This window comes from Pongo pygmaeus, chromosome 9 (genome assembly GCF_028885625.2).
Source record: "Pongo pygmaeus isolate AG05252 chromosome 9, NHGRI_mPonPyg2-v2.0_pri, whole genome shotgun sequence".
Classification (NCBI taxonomy): domain Eukaryota; kingdom Metazoa; phylum Chordata; class Mammalia; order Primates; family Hominidae; genus Pongo; species Pongo pygmaeus.
This window is the reverse complement of record NC_072382.2, coordinates 76,753,426-76,771,980: the sequence shown is the minus strand read 5'-3', so window position 1 is coordinate 76,771,980 and position 18,555 is coordinate 76,753,426. Positions and strand designations below refer to the sequence as shown.

The 18,555-nt window shown below is 44.2% G+C and overlaps 1 protein-coding gene across 3 annotated transcripts in view; it reads right to left on the bottom strand.

The window, feature by feature from the left end:
* Positions 1 to 18,555, bottom strand: part of UVRAG (UV radiation resistance associated) — a 330,142-nt gene extending 311,587 nt beyond the window's left edge. The window contains exon 1 of one of the 3 annotated variants that reach the window (XM_054439837.1): positions 17,891 to 18,555. In XM_054439837.1, the coding sequence (XP_054295812.1) occupies positions 17,891 to 18,007 (117 nt within the window). In that variant the 5' untranslated portion in view covers positions 18,008 to 18,555. Of the gene's footprint in view, positions 1 to 17,746 lie in introns of all 3 variants that reach the window. The other 2 variants (XM_063672095.1, XM_063672094.1) reach the window with 2 other exon arrangements.

Genomic DNA, 18,555 nt, shown 5'->3' with positions numbered 1-18,555 from the left:
ACACAAAATGTTAACAGACAAATCTGAGTAACAGGTATACAGGTGTTCAGAAAAACAGAAATTTATGAAATAAAATGTTTTAGTTTTGCCATTTTCCCATAAGCTTGAAATTCTTTCCAAATAAAAATAAAAATAAATAAAATAAAGACTGTTCTCCTCTACCTACAGGATAATGTCCAAATTCCAAATTCTAAATCATGGCGTATGTGGCCCTTTACAATCTAACTCCAAACTATTAGTACAACTTCTGTGTGACACTGTGGTATGATAAGAAATGTATGTCTTCAGCCCTGGTTTCTACCACACAGCTCCTAAAACCCTTGGTATAGGGGGACAGAAGCATCTTTTGTTATAATGTAATAATTGGTAGTTTCCAGTTCCTGACCCAAGAGCTTCTAAGACCCTTGGAATCTCTGGAGTGATAAGTGTCTTTTGCATGCTAATGAGATAACTGGTGGCTGGGAGTCCCTCAGAGAGCTTCAGGGCAGAAACACTGAGGCATGATTAGAGGGTTAGAACTTTTAGCTCTACCCCCTGACCTCCAGGGAGGGGAGACAGGCTGGAGATTGTGTTAATCACCAACAGCCAATGATATAATCTCATGGCTACCTAATAGAACCTCCCTGAAACCCTAAACAGAGCTTGGAGAGCTTCTGAAATGGTGGACACATTGAAGTGCTAGGAGGCTGGCGCACCCAGAGAGGGCATGGAAGCTCCACGTCCCTTCCCCCACACCTTGCCCTATTTATCTCTTCCATTGGCTGTTCCCAGGTTGTATCCTTTATCATAAACCTATAATAATACATAAAATGTTTTCTTGAGTTCTGTGAGCCATTCTAGCAAATTACTGAACACAAGGAGAAGGTCATGGTAACCTTCAGTTTATAGCTGATAGCTGAGAAGTACAGGAGGCCTGCGACTGGGACTTGCAACTGACGTCTGTGGGGGCAGCCTTGTGGGACTGGGCCCTTAACTTGTAGGTCATAACTCCGGGTAAATAGCGTCAGAATTGAACTGAACGCAAGGATACCCAGCTGGTGTAAAAGAATTGGTTGATGTTGGGGGGAAAACCCAACATATTTGTTGTCAGAAGTGTTGTAAGTGGAACAGCACAGACTGTCCTAGGTACAGACAGTCCCTGACTTAGGACGGTTTGACTTAATGATGTTTTTACTTTATGATGGTGTGAAAGTAATATGCATTCAGTAGAAATCGTACATGGAGTGCCCATACAGCCATCCTGTTTTTCACCTTCAGGTCAGCATTCAATAAATTACATGAGTAAATTACATGAGATATTCAATACTTTTTAAAAAATCAGCTTTGTGTCAGATGATTTTGCCCAACTATAGGCTAATGGAAAGTGTCTGAGAACACAGGCTAGGCTAAGCTACAGTGTTCGAGAGGTTAGGTGTATTAAATGCACTTTCGACTTAGCGATATTTTCAATTTACAGTGGGTTCATCAGGACATAACCCCATCGTAAATCAAAAGGCATTTGTACTCTCCAGCTCCTTATTTCCACCGTCCTCCTCTAAGCTCCTTAAACTCTGGCCTCAATTATCTGCCGTTCCTTTTTACACCTTCTTACCTTTTTGCTCAAGCTGGTCCCTCTGCTAGCATGCATTTCCCATCTTTCCCATCTCAGTACTTTTTTCGAATCATCTCTTATATTACACTAAAATGGCCCAGTGACATATTTGTCTTACCCACTAGATTTTTTTTTTTTTTTTTTTTTTTTTTTTTTTGAGAAGGAGTTTCATTCTTTTTGCCCAGACTGTAGTGCAATGATGCGATCTTGGCTAACTGCAATCTCCGCCTCCCGGGTTCAAGTGATTCTCCTGCCTCGGCCTCCCAAGTAGGTGGGATTACAGGCGCCTGCCACCACACCCGGCTAATTTTTTGTATTTTTAGTAGAGACTGGGTTTCACCATGTTGACCAGGATGGTCTCGCTCTCTTGATCTCGTGATCTGCCCACCTCGGCCTCCCAAAGTGCTGGGATTACAGGTGTGAGCCACCGCTCCCGGCCACCCACTAGATTATGAGTCCCTCCAGGGCAAGGAGATGCTTATCCTGTATCTTCAGTGCCTGACAAATGGGAATAGCAATGACAGTACCAACAACTAACATTTTCTGAACACTTACTATAAACCAAGCACCTTTTTAGGGAAATTTATGACGCACTTAATCCTCTCAACAACCCTACAAGGTAGGCTATTATTATGACCATTTTACCTGAGTCTCCCTGAGGCACACAGAGATTAAATGACTTCCAGGTTGCCTAACTTAGTTTAGGCACGTAGGAAATAGCTGGACCAGGATTTGAACACAAGCAGTCAGGCTCTAGTGTCCATATTCTTAACCACTGTGGGATACATGGTAGAAACTCAAAAATTAACTGTTGAATTAACGATGTTATAGAACAGAGTTGAACACAGTATTTGTAGAATGAAAGTACTCGAGACAAAAGCATTTGGCAATTGAGGAAATGGAGACACACAGAGGTTAAAAATGTGCACAGAGCTACAAATAACCTAGTCTTCTCACTGTAAAGCTTAAGAACCTGAGGACTAGAACAAAGCGCTTTTTCCAAAGTTACCTTAGTTATACCCAGGACCAGCCTTACAACAAGTCTTCCTATGACACCATATTAAAGAATACTTACGGCTGGGCGGAGTGGCTCACACCTGTAATCCCAACACTTTGGGAGGCTGAGGCGGGTGGATCACAAGGTCAGGAGATCAACACCATCCTGGCTAACATGGTAAAACCCAGTCTCTACTAAAAATACAAAAAAAGTTAGCCGGGCATGGTGGCATGCGCCTGTAGTCCCAGCTACTCGGGAGGCTGAGGCAGGAGAATCGCTTGAACCTGAGAGGCAGAGGTTGCAGTGAGCCGAGATCACGCCGCTGCACTCCAGCCTGGCCGAAAGCAAGACTGTCTCAAAAAAAAAAAAAAGAATACTTGCTGTAAGAAGCCTCAAAACCATATTCAAAGATATTCTGGCATTCCAAGAATAACAAAAGTTGGAGAAAGAAGTACACTAGAGTATAATGCAGTATCTGATACCCAGAAGGAATTTAATACCAATTAATTGGCCAGGCACAGTGGCTCACATCTGTAATCCCAGCACTTTGGGAGGACGAGGCAGGCAGATCACTTGAGGTTAGGAGCTGGAGACCAACCTGGCAAACATGGCAAAACCCTGTTTCTAATAAAAATACAAAATTTAGCCAGGCGTGGTGGCACACACCTGTAGTCCCAGCTACGTGGGAGGCCGAGGCACGAGAATTGCTTAAACCCAGGAGGTGGAGGCTGCAGTGAGCCGAGATTGTGCCACTGCACTCCAGCCTGGGCAACAGAGTGAGACTTTGTCTCAAAAAAATAAAAAGAAAAAGAAGACAAATATTTCATGGCACACGAAAATTAATAATTTCAGTATCCTTAAAGTTTTACTGGAATACAACCACACTCAGTTGTTTACATATAGTATAGGGCTGTTTCTGCACTACAGCAACCAGTTGAGTACTAGCTACTAAGACCCTAGGAGGCCTGCTGAGACAGAAACATGTTCACTATCTGGTCCTTCACAGAAAAGCTTGCTAACCACCTTGTCTCTCATGCACCAGAAAGTAAGGTCCATGAAGGCAGTGTCTCTGTCTTGCTTGCTGTTTTACTTCCAGCACCTAGACAGTCCCTGGCATTTACAAGCATTCACATTTGTGCAACGTTAAATAAGTAAGGAATTACTCAAATGAACTTTAAGAAGCCAAACAAAATGGGTCATAGTTAAGAAAGTCTTTCAATTACACTGATCTTTACAGGATACCTTAATGAAGAGAAGAATGTCATTGAGAAAAGTGGTATTGCTTTCATTTGCTAAAATATTAATGTCTGGGTATACATAAGAAGCAGCTTTCTAATTTTTTAGTAGTTTTTGGGTAGTTGTATAATATAGAAAAAATGCACTAATTTGCAGTTAAGAAATTCTGCAATTTAGCTGGGTACAGTCACACACATCTATAGTCCCAGCTACTCCAGAGGCTAAGGCAGAAGTATCCATTTGAACCCAGGAGTTCGAGGTTGTAGTGCATTACCTGTGAATAGCCGCTACACTTCAGCCTGACCTTGGGCAATATAATGAGACCCAGTGTCTCAAAAAAAGAAATTCTGCAACTCCACAGTGTCCTCATCTAATAACCAGACTGGCTGGCCATAGTGGCTCACACCTGTAACCCCAACACTTTGGGAGGCCAAGGTGGGCGGATTGCTTGAGCTCAGGAGTTTGAGACCAGCCTGGGCAACATGGCAAAACCCTATCTCTACCAAAAAAACTACAAAAATTAGTCAGGCATGATGGTGCGCACCATGCACACCTGTAGTCCCAGCAGCAAAACCCTGTCTCTACAAAAAAAAAAATATATATATATATATTTATATATTTATTTATATTTATATAAATTAGCCAGGCATGGTGGTGCGTGCCTGTAGTCTCAGCTACTCAGGAGGCTAAGGCAGGAGGATCACCTAAGCCCAGGGAGGTAAAGATTGCGGGTGAACCACGATTGCGCCACTGCATTCCATCCTGGGCAACCTTGTCTCCGAAAATTAATTAATCATTATCATCATCATCAGACTGGTGTCTTTTTTTTTTTTTTAGAGATGGGGGTCTCACTATATTGCCTAGGCTGGAATCAAACTCCTGGCCTCAAGCAATCCTCCCACCTCAGCCTCCCATGTAGGCTAGGATTACAGGTGCACAGCACAGCACCCAATTTATACTGACGTTTTTGATAGAAGTGTATGACTATCACCAGTCAACCAATCCCTCCATAGCACCTGGGCAGCTACTCTTTATTTTTATATTTATATTAAACACATTCCACGTAGAATAAACTCCAATAAGTCAATTCATGAAAACAAGTCTGAAATATCTACTAAACATATATAATTCTATAATGGTACCAATTCTATCCTGTAATGAGTATAGTCCTGTAAATTATCCTAGACCTGTAATGAGCACCCCACAGCCTACCTGCCAACCTTGCTTCATAATCTGTTTTCAGAATAAAAAACCAGAAAGCTTTCTTCATGTTGCTACTTCTCATGTATACTTAGATATTAACATCTTAGTGGATGAAAGCAATACTGATTTTCTTGAGGACAGTCTTATTTTCATTAAAAGGAGACATTAAAAAAAAAGGTTTTTCAAAATCCTAAGCAAGATTATTTTTATTTTGTATTGTTTAAAATTTTAGTTTTCTGGATTAGCTCTCATACAAAAGAATGATTGGAATTGAGGAAGGAAATAGTTCATATCCCCTGAAAGACGTAAGTAGGTTGGCAGACACAAGACGTACAGTTCCGAATCCTGTGCCTAACAATTCAAACAAGGCACTTTAAAAGTATCTATTGAATAAATGGCTATCTCTCAGTTTTTCCTGTCCTGCACTCAGAATTAGTTTTTTGTTTGTTTGTTTTTGAGACAGAGTTTTGCTCTTGTTGCCCAGGCTGGAGTGCAGTGGCGTGATCTCAGCTCACTGCAACCTCCGCCTCCTGGGTTCAAGCAATTCTCCTGCCTCAACCTCCTGAGTAGCTGGGATTACAGGTGCCCGCCACCACGTCCAGCTAATTTTTTGTATTTTTAGTAGAGATGGGGTTTCGCCATGTTGGGCAGGCTGGTCTCGAACTCCTAACCTCAGGTGATCCACCTGCCTCAGCCTCCCAGTGCTGGGATTACAGGCATGAGCCACCGCACCCCGCCCAGAATTAGTTTTAACATAGGCTAACATGAACAAACAAATTACTTGTATTCACTGTTAAACCCTTAATCACAAAAGGTACACTCATGTTAAAGAGTATAAAGTTTTTCCTGGAGAAAAAAAAAAAACAAATCATAAGCCTGATTCTCATGTTTACTTTTATGATCTATTAAGTCTGATTCTCACTTTTACTTTCATGTCTTCCCTTTTTTCTTTCCCAGGAGTCTACTGACAAAAGCCAAAGGTTGCTGCTAGTTTCAGCTTCCTGGTGTTCCTCATTATTTTCAAAAATGTCTGACTGCATCTTTTGGACATTATAAAAACCACAGTAGGAAAAAACGCCAGCTATTTCAATGGACCAACAAAGTGAGACTCCAAAAGTGGTAAGTTCTGATGCTCAACTTCAGCATTACCAGTCTCAGCCTCTTAATCAATAAGCACACTATACTGGAGTTTTCACAAAGAATGGATAAGTAAAATGCCTAATAACATTACTACCACATAGGGTCTACAGCAATCAACACCAAATATTACACAGAATAAAACCATCAAAAAACCCACAATCACCAGATGGTTACTCTTTCAGAAACTTAAAGAGGCAGAGAACAGAAGTTCTTAAGTAGAATATTAAAAAAAAAAAAAAAAAAAAGATAGGCATGGTAAGTACCCAGGGACAAAACAGGAAGACTGATCATTTAAGCTCCAGAGGGACATTCCAAAGTTTCACTCTAATTCACACCATAAAAGGGACGTGGGAGGGTGGACTCTGAGTGCTCTGCCCTTAAAGAGAACGTTAAAATACAGCCTCTCCTCCATTTCAGTTCTAGCCTAAAATCCCCAAAGCTGTGAGACTAACGTGCCAAAGATCGAGTGAAGTTTAAGAAACAAGTTCTTGGCCAGGCTCATACCTGTAATCCCAGCACTTTGGGAGGCAGAGGCGGGTGGATCACGAGGTCAGGAGTTTGAGACCAGCCTGGCCAACATGGTAAAACCCAGTCTCTACTAAAGATACAAAAAATTAGGTGGGTGTGGTGGTTGGCACCTGTAGTATCAGCTACTCTGGAGGCTGAGGCAGGAGAATCACTTGAACCCGGGAGACAGAGGTTGCAGTGAGCCAAGATCGTGCCACTGCACTCCAGCCTGGCGACAGAGCAAGACTCTGTCTTAAAAGAAAAAAAAAAGGAAAGAAAAAGAAACAAGTTATTGGCCAGGCACAGTGGCTCACGCCTGTAATCCCAGCACTTTGGGAGGCCAAGGTGGGTGGATCACCTAAGGTCAGGAGTTCGAAACCAGCCTGGCCAACGTGATGAAACCCCATCTCCACTAAAATTACAAAAATTAGCCGAGCATGCTGGCGGGTGCCTGTAATCCCAACTACTAAGGAGGCTGAGGCAGGAGAATCGCTTGAACCCAGGAGGTGGAGGTTGCAGTGAGCCGAGATCACACCACTGCACTCCAGCCTGGGTGACAAGAACAAAACTCCATCTCAAAAAAAAAAAAAAAGAAACAACTTGTCAACACACCCAGCCAAGAACAGTGGAACTGTTCACAAGACCCAGGTTCTGTTTATTTCTCTGCCACAAGCAAGAACAAGACACAACACAGATCTGTTAAACTAGTACTCTACTAAATACTCCAGGGCAAGAATAAACAGCTAGAACAAGTCTGTGGCCAGGCAAATAGTTTCACCTCGGAGGGCTTCAGGTTTTGCATCTGTAAAATTCCATGATTCAAAACTCATGTTTCCATTTTAAAATAAGATGGAAAACAAGGTTATGTGATACTAAATCAAGAAGGTATACTATGAACTGTAAAATTCCAATGTCAAGTTTCCATTCTGTGTGTACTCGTCTACTTTTATAATCTAAGGAGGCAACTGCTAAAATACTGTACAAGGCATTGAAAAAATTTAACAATACAAGACTTTACTGGCCAGGCACAGTGGCTCAAGCCTGCAATCCCAGCACTTTGGGAGGCCGAGGCAGGTGGATCACCTGAGATCAGGAGTTCGAGACCAGCCTGGCCAATGTGGTGAAACCCGTCTCTACTAAAAATACAAAAATTAGCCAGGTGGGGTGGTGGGCACCCCAGCTACTCGGGAGGCTGAGGCAGGAGAATTACTTGAACCTGGGAGGCAGAGGTTGCAGTGAGCTGAGATCGTGCCATTGCACTCCATTCTGGGCGACAACAGGGTAACTCCGTCTCAAAAAAAAAAAAAGACATTACTTATGTCATTAAACCTAAAACAAAGCATAAACCTAAAATGTTTCAACCTCTCTTGTAAGAGAGATGTCTTTTTCTAAAACACCTTTAGTTTGCAGCTGTACACATTCCAGTATGTTACAAATGACAAACTTGGCCGGGCGCAGTGGCTCACGCCTGTAATCCCAGCACTTTGGGAGGCCGAGGCAGGCGGATCACGAGGTCAGGAGATCGAGACCATCCTGGCTAACACGGTGAAATCCCATCTCTACTAAAAACACAAAAAATTAGCCGGGCATGGTGGCAGGCGCCTGTAGTCCCAGCTACTCGGGAGGCTGAGGCAGGAGAATGGCATGAACCCGGGAGGCAGAGGTTGCAGTGAACCAAGATCGCGCCACTGCACTCCAGCCTGGGTGACAAAGTGAGACTCCACCTCAAAAAAAAAAAAAAAAAATGACAAACTTCTTTTTCTCCCCAGCAGTAACACGTCTGACAGGTAAAAATATACAGCTTATCAAAAACACACATTTGGAAACTATGAAAATCGAATTTTTTTTCATTCTACCATATGTTTCACTTCAGGCCCAACTTACTAGTTTCAATTCTGCTTGTGCTCTATTTCTAGTCAGTTTCACTTCTGAATTTTCTACCACAAAGAACTGTGATCCTGTAGAGACATTTTAAAGTAAACACTAAATAAACATAGCTTTTCCTTTCAAAAAAAAAAAAAACTCATTTTCACAGGAAAAAGAGAAACAAACAAAAAACATAAATTCCTAATAGCATTTTGTCACATAAAAATAATGATTTCAAGATGCTGATATCTTAAGTTTCTGAGGCTTCCTCATATCATTTTATTTATAAGAGCCAAACCAGCACAAAAATTGCCATCATTTTACTTTGTAGATACTCAACTATATATTACATTTTTTCTTTGAGTTACAAGGGGCTTAGTAAATATTTGCAGAAGGAATGAATGTACACGGCATGGTAGTACATTGCGGGAGGCACATGTTCCTGATAAGATGAACGGCCTTGCCAATAAAGCTGATTTTTTTTTAATAATAGAAAGATGATTAAATTAGATTAACAAAAGTAGGGTATCCAAATAAACATAAACACACAAAGGGAAAATATTTATCCTGTACAGCAAAATCAAGCTTTAGATCTACTTTTCTGCTTCTATCATGTTTTTTTGTATGGGTTTCAATACCACTGAATCCAATCTTTCGTTGTTCTCTTTAGGCTGTAAAGTTCTTCAAGGGAAAGACTCATAAACAAAAAAACTGTACATGAGTTCCTACTAAATCATCAGCACAGTGTTAGGCACAAGTGCTGTAGGAAATAAAATATAAAGCCTGATGGTCCCAAACTCTGAGGTAATTAAAACTTTTCACCAGAACCCTGCAAAGAATGGGTGCCTAGGGCAAACAGGAAACACCTAGATTGTAGTCCCTTTGTTGACATTCTGTGTGACTTTAAGTTACCGGCCCAGCGCAGTGGCTCATGCCTGTAATACCAATGCTTGGGGAGGCCAAGGCGGGAGGACTGCTTGAAGCCAGGAGTTAGAGACCAGCCTGGGCAATATAGCAAGACTCTGTCTCTACAAAAATTAAAATTAAAAAATGAACCAGGCATGGTGGTGTGTACCTGTGGTCCCAGCTACTTGGGAGGCTGAGGCACATAACTTGAGTCCAGGAGTTAGAGGCTGAAGGGAGCCATGATTTAATCTCCCATACAGAAAAATTCCAAATAATTTTATGTAGATACTCTACCCTCAAGAAGGGGGAGCACAGATCTCACTCAAGTGTGGACTACACATAGTGACTTCCTTCCAAAGACTACAGTGTAGAGGGAAGGGGAGGAAAGTAACCTTATAGCACAGAAACCTGACAAACACTACCTGTGGCCCTTCAATTTATAATAATAAATATATACTTTGGTCTTTGTACACAGTTCCTGGTGCAGAGCTCTTAAAACCTCTGTCATTCCCTGGGTGCCACAGGGGTACTAGGAGAATCTTTACTTTTAATATTTGGTCTTTGACCCCAGTTCCAGACACAACGCCTAGTCCCTCAGCGTTTCCTAGGTGAGGAACATCCTTTGTTCTAATGAGACAACTCTTGATGAGCTCCTAGAAGGAGAATGGTCACCAGAAAGACCAAGCCATGATCAGAAGCTTGGAACTTTCAGCCCCACTCCCCATCATCCAGGAAGGAAAGAGGGGCTGAAGACTGACTTAATAATTGATCATGCCTACATGACGAAGCCTCCATAAAAGTCACAGAACTACAGGTTTTGGAGAATTTCTGGGTTGCTGAACATGTGGAGGGTGGAGCTGCCATGAGAGCGCATGAAAGCTCTGGGCCATTTCATTTCCCCCATACTGTTCCCTATGCATATCTTCCATCTGGCTGCTCGTCTGTATCCTGTGTAATATTGTTTATTTAAAAAAAAAAAAAAAACAGTAAGTGCAAGCAAGGTGCTTTCTTCAGCTCCGTGAGCTGCTCTAGTAAATGACTGAGCCTGAGGAGGGGAACATAGGAACCCCAATTTATAGCCAGTCGGTAAGAAGTTCCAGAGACCCAGACTTATGACTGGCATGTGAAGTAGGGGACAGTTTTATGGGTCTGAGCCTTTAACTTGTGGAATATGATACTAACTCTAAGGAGATTGTGGCAGAATTGAATTGAATCATAGGACACCATATTGGTGTTCACTGGAGGATCGCTTGGTGTGTGGGGAAAAACCCCCACACATCTAATGTCAGAAGGGTTATGCTGATAGTATAACAGTGTAATAGGAGAAAACAGCTAGTTTGCCTTTCCTATCATATGCCACCACAGCTGGTGATGATAAAAGTTAGAATCAACAGTGATAAATCAGCCAGGCATGGTGGCTCATGCCTGTAATGCCAGCACTTTGGGAGGCCAAGGTGGGTGGATCACCTGAGGTCAGGAGTTCAAGACCAGCCTGGCCAACATGGTGAAACCCCGTCTCTATTAAAAATAGAAAAATTAGCTGGGCATGGTGGCGGGTGCCTGTAATCCCAGCTACTCAAGAGGTTGAGGTAGAAGAATTGCTTGAACCTGAGAGGTAGAGGTTGCAGTGAGCTGAGATTGTGCCATTGCACTCCAGCCTGAGCAACAAGAGTGAAACTCCGTCTCAAAAAAAAAAAAAAAAAGTGATAAATCATGTTAATAATATGTACATAATATACGATGAAAATGGCACTTTACCTCTTAAGTCTTGCTCCCAAAACACCACCACCCTAGTCTAATCATAAGAAAAAAACATCAGACTAATTCCAAAAGAGTGGCATCCTACAAAACACCTGACTAGTACTCAAAACTGTCAAGGCCATCAAAAACAAAGAAAGTCTGAGTAACTGCCACAACTAAGAGGAGGCAAGAGACAGGACAACTAAATACAATGTGGTATCCAGACAGGATCCTGGCACGGAAGAAGGACATCAGGTAAAAACTAAGGGTTGGCTGGGCGTGGTGGCTCATGCTGTAATCTCGACACTGCTTTGGGTGGCCAAGGCAGGAGGATCTCTTGGGCCCAAGAGTTTGAGACCAGAGTGAGACTCATTTCTACAAAAAATTTTCAAATTAGCTGGGCGTGGAGGCACATGCCATTGTAGTCTCAGCTACTTGCGGGGGTGCTGAGGTGGGAGGATCACTTGACCCCAGGAAGTCAAGGCTGCAGTGAGCCATGATCATGCCACTGCACTTTAGCCTGGGCAACGGAGTGAGACCCTGTCTCAAAACAAACAAGCAAACAAACAAAGGACCCATCAAGAGATGAATGAATAAACAAAATGTAGTATATACATACAACGGAATACCATCCACCTTAAAAAAGGAATGAAATTCTAACATACCCTGCAACATGGATGAACCTTGAAAACATTGCAAAGTGAAATAAGCCAAACATAAAAGGACAAATACTGTATAATGTCACTTATATGAGGTACCCAGAATAGTCAAATTCATAGAGACAGAAAGTAGAACAGAATTTACCAGGGGCTCGTAGGAGGCGAGAATGGGGAGTTGTTTTCTGTTTGGGATGATGTAAACATTCTGGAAATATTCAGTGATGATGGTTGTATAACATTAAGTATGTTTTTAATGCCACTATATTGTATACTTAAAAATTATTTAAACAGCAAATTTTATGTTGTACATATAGTTAATCACATTTAATCACAGTCTTCCAGGCTGGAGTGCAGTGGTGCAATCAGGGCTCACTGCAGCCTTGACCTCCCAGGCTCAAGCAATCCTCCTGCCTCACCCTCCCAAAGTGCTGGGGTTACAGGCGTGACTCACCAGGCCTGGCCACAGTTGTTCAGAACTAAGAAAATCTAAATGAACTATGGACTTTTTTAGTCAAAAATATACAAATATTGATTCATTAATTCTAACAAATGTACCATATGTTAAGGCAGATGTTAAGAATAAGTGAGGCCAGGTGCCGTGGCTCATGCCTGTAATCCCAGCACTTTGGGAGGCCAAGGCGGGGCGGATCACCTGAGCTCAGGGGTTCAAGACCAGCCTGGCCAACATGGCAAAACCTTATCTCTACTAAAAATACAAAAATTAGTCAGGAACAGTAGTGCATGCCTGTAATCCCAGCTACTCAGGAGGCTGAGGCAGGAGAATCGCTTGAACCTGAAAGGCGGAGGTTGCGGTGAGCAGAGATCACACCACTCCACTCCGGCCTGGGTGACAGAGTGAGACTCCGTCTCAAAAAAAAAAAAAAAGAATAAGTGAAACTAGGTATAGAGTATATGGGAACTTTCTATACTATCTTCTCAATTTTTCTATAAATATAAAATTTTCTGGCTGGGCGTAGTGTATCATGCCTATAATCCCAACACTGTGGGAGGCCAAGGCAGGAGGATTTCTTGAGGCCAGGAATTTGAGACTAGCCTGGGCAACACAGCAAGGCCCCATCTCTATGAAAATCTTAAAAAAATTAACTGGGTATGGTGGCACATGCCTGTAGTCCTAGATACTAGGGAGGCTGAGGCAAGATAATCACTTGATCCCAGGAGGTTGAGGCCTCAGTGAGCCAACTGCACTCCAGGCTGGGCGACAGAGCAAGATCTTGTCTCTAAAAAAACAAAAAAATAAAAAAATAGAAATAATTTTTTTTAGACAGTTTCGCTCTTGTCGCCCAGGTTGGAGTACAATGGTGCCATCTCAGCTCACTGCAACCTCTGCCTCCCGGGTTCAAGCAATTCTCCTGCCTCAGCCTCCCGAATAGCTGGGATTACAGGCACCTGCCACCACACCTGGCTAATTTTTCTATTTTTAGTAGAGACAGGGTTTCACCATGTTGGCCAGGCTGGTCTCAAACCCCTGACCACAAGTGATCGGCCTGCCTCGGCCTCCCAAAGTGCTGGTATTATAGGCATGAGCCACTGCGCTTGGCCAAAAATAGAAATAAAACTTTCTAAAAAATAGTTTGTTTTTGGGCCGGGCACGGTGGTTCACACCTGTAGTCCCAGCACTTTGGGAGGCCAAGGCAGGCGGATCACCTGAGGCCAGCAGTTCAAGACCAGCCTGCCAACATGGTGAAACCCCATCTCTACCAAAAATACAAACATTAGCTGGGCATGGTGACACAGCCTGTGGTCCCAGCTACGCAGAAGGCTGAGGTGGGAGGATCGCTTGAACCCGGGAGGGCAGGTTGCAGTGAGAAGAGATCGCACCACTGCATTCCAGCCTGGGTGACCAGAGTAAAACTGTCTCAAAAATCAAAAACAAAACAAGGCCGGGTGCGGTGGCTCACACCTGTAATCCCAGCTCTTTGGGAGGCCGAGGCGGGTGGATCACAAGGTCAGGAGATCAAGACCATCCTAGCTAACACGGTGAAACCTCGTCTCTACTAAAAATACAAAAAATTAGCCGGGCGTGGTGACGGGCACCTGTAGTCCCAGCTACTCGGGAGGCTGAGGCAGGAGAATGGCATGAACCCGGGAGGCGGAGCTTGCAGTGAACCGAGATCGCGCCACTGCACTCCAGCCTGGGCAACAGAGCAAGACTCCGTCTCAAAAACAAAACAAAACAAAACAAAACAAAAAAAATGTAAAAAAAATGTGTCACTAGTTCTTGCTCAAATTACAGTAAAGTAAGATCACATAGAAGCAAAAGGAGACAAAATTAAGTAGTAGTCCCATCTGACACAGTCAAGGGGCTGATATGGACTATAGTTAGTACTTATACATGGAGAAGTTCAGGTGTTTGCAGTGTTAACTTTTTAAACATTACAGCCACTTCCAGAATCAACAGGACTTAATGAAGATTGGAATAAATGAGTCAGTAATAACAAGGATACTCTCTATCTTAAAATGAAAATACACCTTAGTAAGGTGGTTCTCAACTAGGGGTAATTTTGCCCCCTAAGAAACATTTGGCCATGTCTGAACTCATTTTTGATTGTCAGGATTGGGGAGGTGCTGCTGATATCTTGGGATGTGGCTAAACATGTAACAGCCCATTTTCACTCCAAAATGTCAACAGTCCCAAGGTTGACAAACCCCATCTTAGAAGAAGGCTGGGAGCCACTGAATCTATGTTTTGAGATAACTTGATCATAGAAATCCTAAACCAACCGGGCTTGTTTATTTGTTTAGAAATATTGATACCAGCCAGGCGCAGTGGCTCACACTTGTAATTCTGGCACTTTGGGAGGCCGAGGTGGGAGGATCACAAGGTCAGGGGTTCCAGACCAGCCTGGCCAACACAATGAAACCCCGTGTCTACTAAAAATACAAAAATTAGCTAGGCGTGGTGGCAGGGGCTTGTAATCCCAGCTACTTGGGAGGCTGAGGCAGGAGACTCGCTTGAACCCAGGAGGCAGAGGTTGCAATAAGCCGAGATCGCGCCACTGCACTCCAGCCTGGGCAACAGAGCTAGACTCCGTCTCAAAAAAAAAAAAAAAAATTGATACCTTGCCAACTAGTATGGGATGTATTAAAATGTATGGTTTTGAAAGTATTATTTAAAGGAAAGTTAACAACTGACATTCCAATTTATCTAAACCTTTGAAATTTTGTAAAAGCAAAAAAAGACAACGAAGTAATGCTTAAAAAAAAAAATTAGACATACACAGATACTCCATGCCTCTCACAAACAATACTGAGTAAAAGAAACCAGACACAAAAAAATACATTTTGCACAACTCCATTTATATAAAGCTCAAGAACAGGCAAAAACTGATCTTTTACATTAGAAATCAGAAAAGTGGTTCCTTTAGAGAAAAAGGAAAAACAGAGATGGGAGAGAACATAGGAGGACTTCCAGGATGTTAATAATTTGGGGTTTTTTGGGGGGGTTTTGTTTGTTTGTTTGTTTTTAGATAGAGTCTCACTCTGTCACCCAGGCTGGAGTGCAGTGGTGCAATCTCAGCTTACTGCAACCTGCGCCTCCCAGGTTCAAGCAATTCTCTTGCCTCAGCCTCCCAAGTAGCTGGGATTACAAATGTGTGCCACCACATGTGGCTTTTTTTTTTTTTTTTTTTTTTTGTATTTTTAGTAGAGACAGGGTTTCGGCATGTTGGCCAGGCTGGTCTCGAACTTCTGGCCTCAAGTGATCCCCCCACCTCAGCCTCCCAAAATGCTAGGATTACAGGTGTGAGCCACTGCACCCAGCCAAAACTTTGTATTTCTTAATCTGGGTAGTACTTACATAATTGTTCCCTTGGTGACAATTCATCAACTGAATACTAATAATCTGTGCACTTTACTATATACAGATAAAACTTCAACAAAATTTTATTGATATTATTTATACACTAAAAACCTGAGCATTTTGACCCCAAAAGATAAATTGATGTCAACCGCAAAAGTAAAAGTGCTTTGTTATATAGGCTGCCTTCCAAGAATTCAAGGATGACACCCCCAGAAAGCTGTAAATAGCATACTCGGCATTCATATAGCATTCAGTTAACTCGGCACTCATATAGCATTCAGTGGCTTAAGTACACTTAAGCCACTATATATCCCTCGGCCCCAATCCAAAAATTTCACAAACACTAACAAATGAGGCTGAAATTATTCCATCAACAGTTTGTTTGCATTAGTTTTCCCAGTGTTAAACTGTGAACTGTTATCAGAGAATAGGCTCCATGAAGCAAATGATGCTTTCTCTTTCCTAATCCCACACACTCTCGAAGCTCCCCCAAACTAAAACCTTCTTGGCCCCTGAACTCCTCAGGACTTCTCCAGGCTGTTTCTAACGCTGCTCCCTATTCCCTCTCCCAGTATCCACTCTCACACTCTACCTCCCACACATACAAAAACTCACATTAATGCTCACTCCAGAGACGTGTCTCCCTAGCCAGACTTCTACCCTCTCCCAGTATCTCACAATACAATCCAAACCCCCACTACCCTCAAACTCCTACTATTCAGAAATTCCCTGCCAACAGCATCACAAAACCAGGGCACATGGTATCTTTTCAATCCTCTTCGGTAGTAGTCACACAAAAATCTGTTGCTACTGTAAGCTCTTCTGCCTGCCTATTCAACGGCAACCACAGTGATTATCTCCAACTCTTCTCTTCCCTTTAGCCCCCGCCTCCTTTACTGCATTCAAATCCATTTCACTTTTCAACCACTCTCTCCCCCACAACCTCTCCCTTCCTCTTTCTGAATCCTGCCTAAGTCCCACTGGTAGCTGATGGAAAGTTGGAGGGGTGTATGAAAGAACACACTCTTGTCCTGTGTAAAGGTGGTGGAGGAAGGCTGCCCAAGTCTCAAGCACGTGCATGGCTGCAGAGTCAGACACTGGATGCTGCAACCCAGCCCCACCACTTACTAACTAGAAGGCTCTGGACAAGCCTCAGTTTCCTCAACTGCCAAATGGCGGTAATAAAAACAGCTATCTCACAGAGTTGTGAAAATTCAGTGAACTAATGGCCACTGAGCCCTTTGCACAAATCCAACACGGTAAGTTCTCAATAAATGACAGTTTCTCCTAGATCCTCTTCTTGGAAGGAGGAATAAAGGGAGAGGGTGAAAGGTACTTTCTTTAGGTCTCTTTAATGCTAAGATTCCTGCAAAATCTCCCCTTGGGGGACAGAAGGCAACCGATATAAGGAGGGAAGTACTCTACAGATATGTGAGTGAAACAAAGAGTTTTGTCAGATCTCCAAAGTCAGTGTTTCCCCCTTCTTATCTCCCTACAAGGCAGAGCCAAGAAGTCCTCAAAGCCCTTCCTAAAGGATGGAGGAACACATGAATATATACATCAAATCCTCCTTCCACAGAGACTCACTGGAGGGAATGAAGAAGGAAAAAGTCCTCCTAATTATTAAGATGCGTTCCTTGGGACTCGGAGAATTAGGAAGGAAACCCCCAAGTCTTGAATACATTTCTCTAAAGAGGCCGAATACTTAATAATCAGGGGAGATTAAAGCAAATGGTAGACAACCTAAAGTCTCCTCCAGGGCTCTTGCACGAAGAGTACAAACTGGTTTCTCCGTAAGCGGGGATGGCCAGCTGGGGAAAGAAAGGAAAAGTGCTTTCGCTATGGCCCGTGGGACACAGGGGGTTCCCCGGGTCCCTTCCCGGGCGGAACGAGGGAGAAGGTCCGCGCGGGGGAATCCCTGGCTCCCTGCGTTGGGGGAGGCGGCCTCGGGCCGGGGCCCCAGGGACTTTAGCTGGCTGGCTGCTTGTCCCTTAACAAGCCCATCTCCTGTAACGGGATTCTCCTAGGACTCCGGGATCTCCCGGAGGTTCGGCCATCACTGGACCCCTCCCCGCACAAACCTCCTGACAGTCTTCCTCAGTCCCGCGAGCCCTCGGGGTCCCTGCTCTGGGTGTCCCGGCTCGCGGGGTCAGCCCGGAGCCAGCAAGCTCTCCACGCGGGCCTGCCCGGGTCCCTCCCGAGTGCTGCGAGCCGCGCGGGCTTACCTGCTGAGACGGCAGCTCCACATGCAGGGCCCGCGCGGCAGAACCGGGAGGCAGCGCGGCGGACGGGCCCGGGGACGGCTGGGGGACCTGGCCCCCGACCGACGCGGAGGCGCTCATCTCGATCCAGGGGCCGCCAAGCGGCGGGGCGGGCGCTCTTCCGGCATCCGCCGCCGCCCCCTAGCCACCACCTGCCAAGCCCCTGCAGCCTAGAAACCCGCCACCCGAGAGGCACGACTGCTCAGACCAGACAGTGGCCGCCGCCGCTGCCGCTGCTGCCGCCGCTGGCTAAGGAAGAGCCATATTACCGCAGTGCAACCCCTCCACCCCGCCGAGACCCGGAGCGCTCATTGGCTTAGCCCTCAAGGGGGCGGGACCCAACGGCAGAAAAGGGGCGTGCTATTGGGTAGAAGGTCTGTCCATCGCTGGCATTACAGGACTTGGGGGCGGAGGGACTCAAGGATGGCCTCAATTGCGTCTGTCAAGCCGGAGTGAAACCTGGGGCGTTGCTTCTTTTTTTCCCAGTCTAATTGGTTCATTCACTACCAACGGGCAGAGTCTCCTGGTGGAGGCGGAAGGGCCATTGCACGAGGTCGCTGTCAATTGTCAGTAAAGGGAAAGAGGGGTGGGGTCTTGATTAGGTAGAGCGCGCTTCTGGGCTCCGGTGT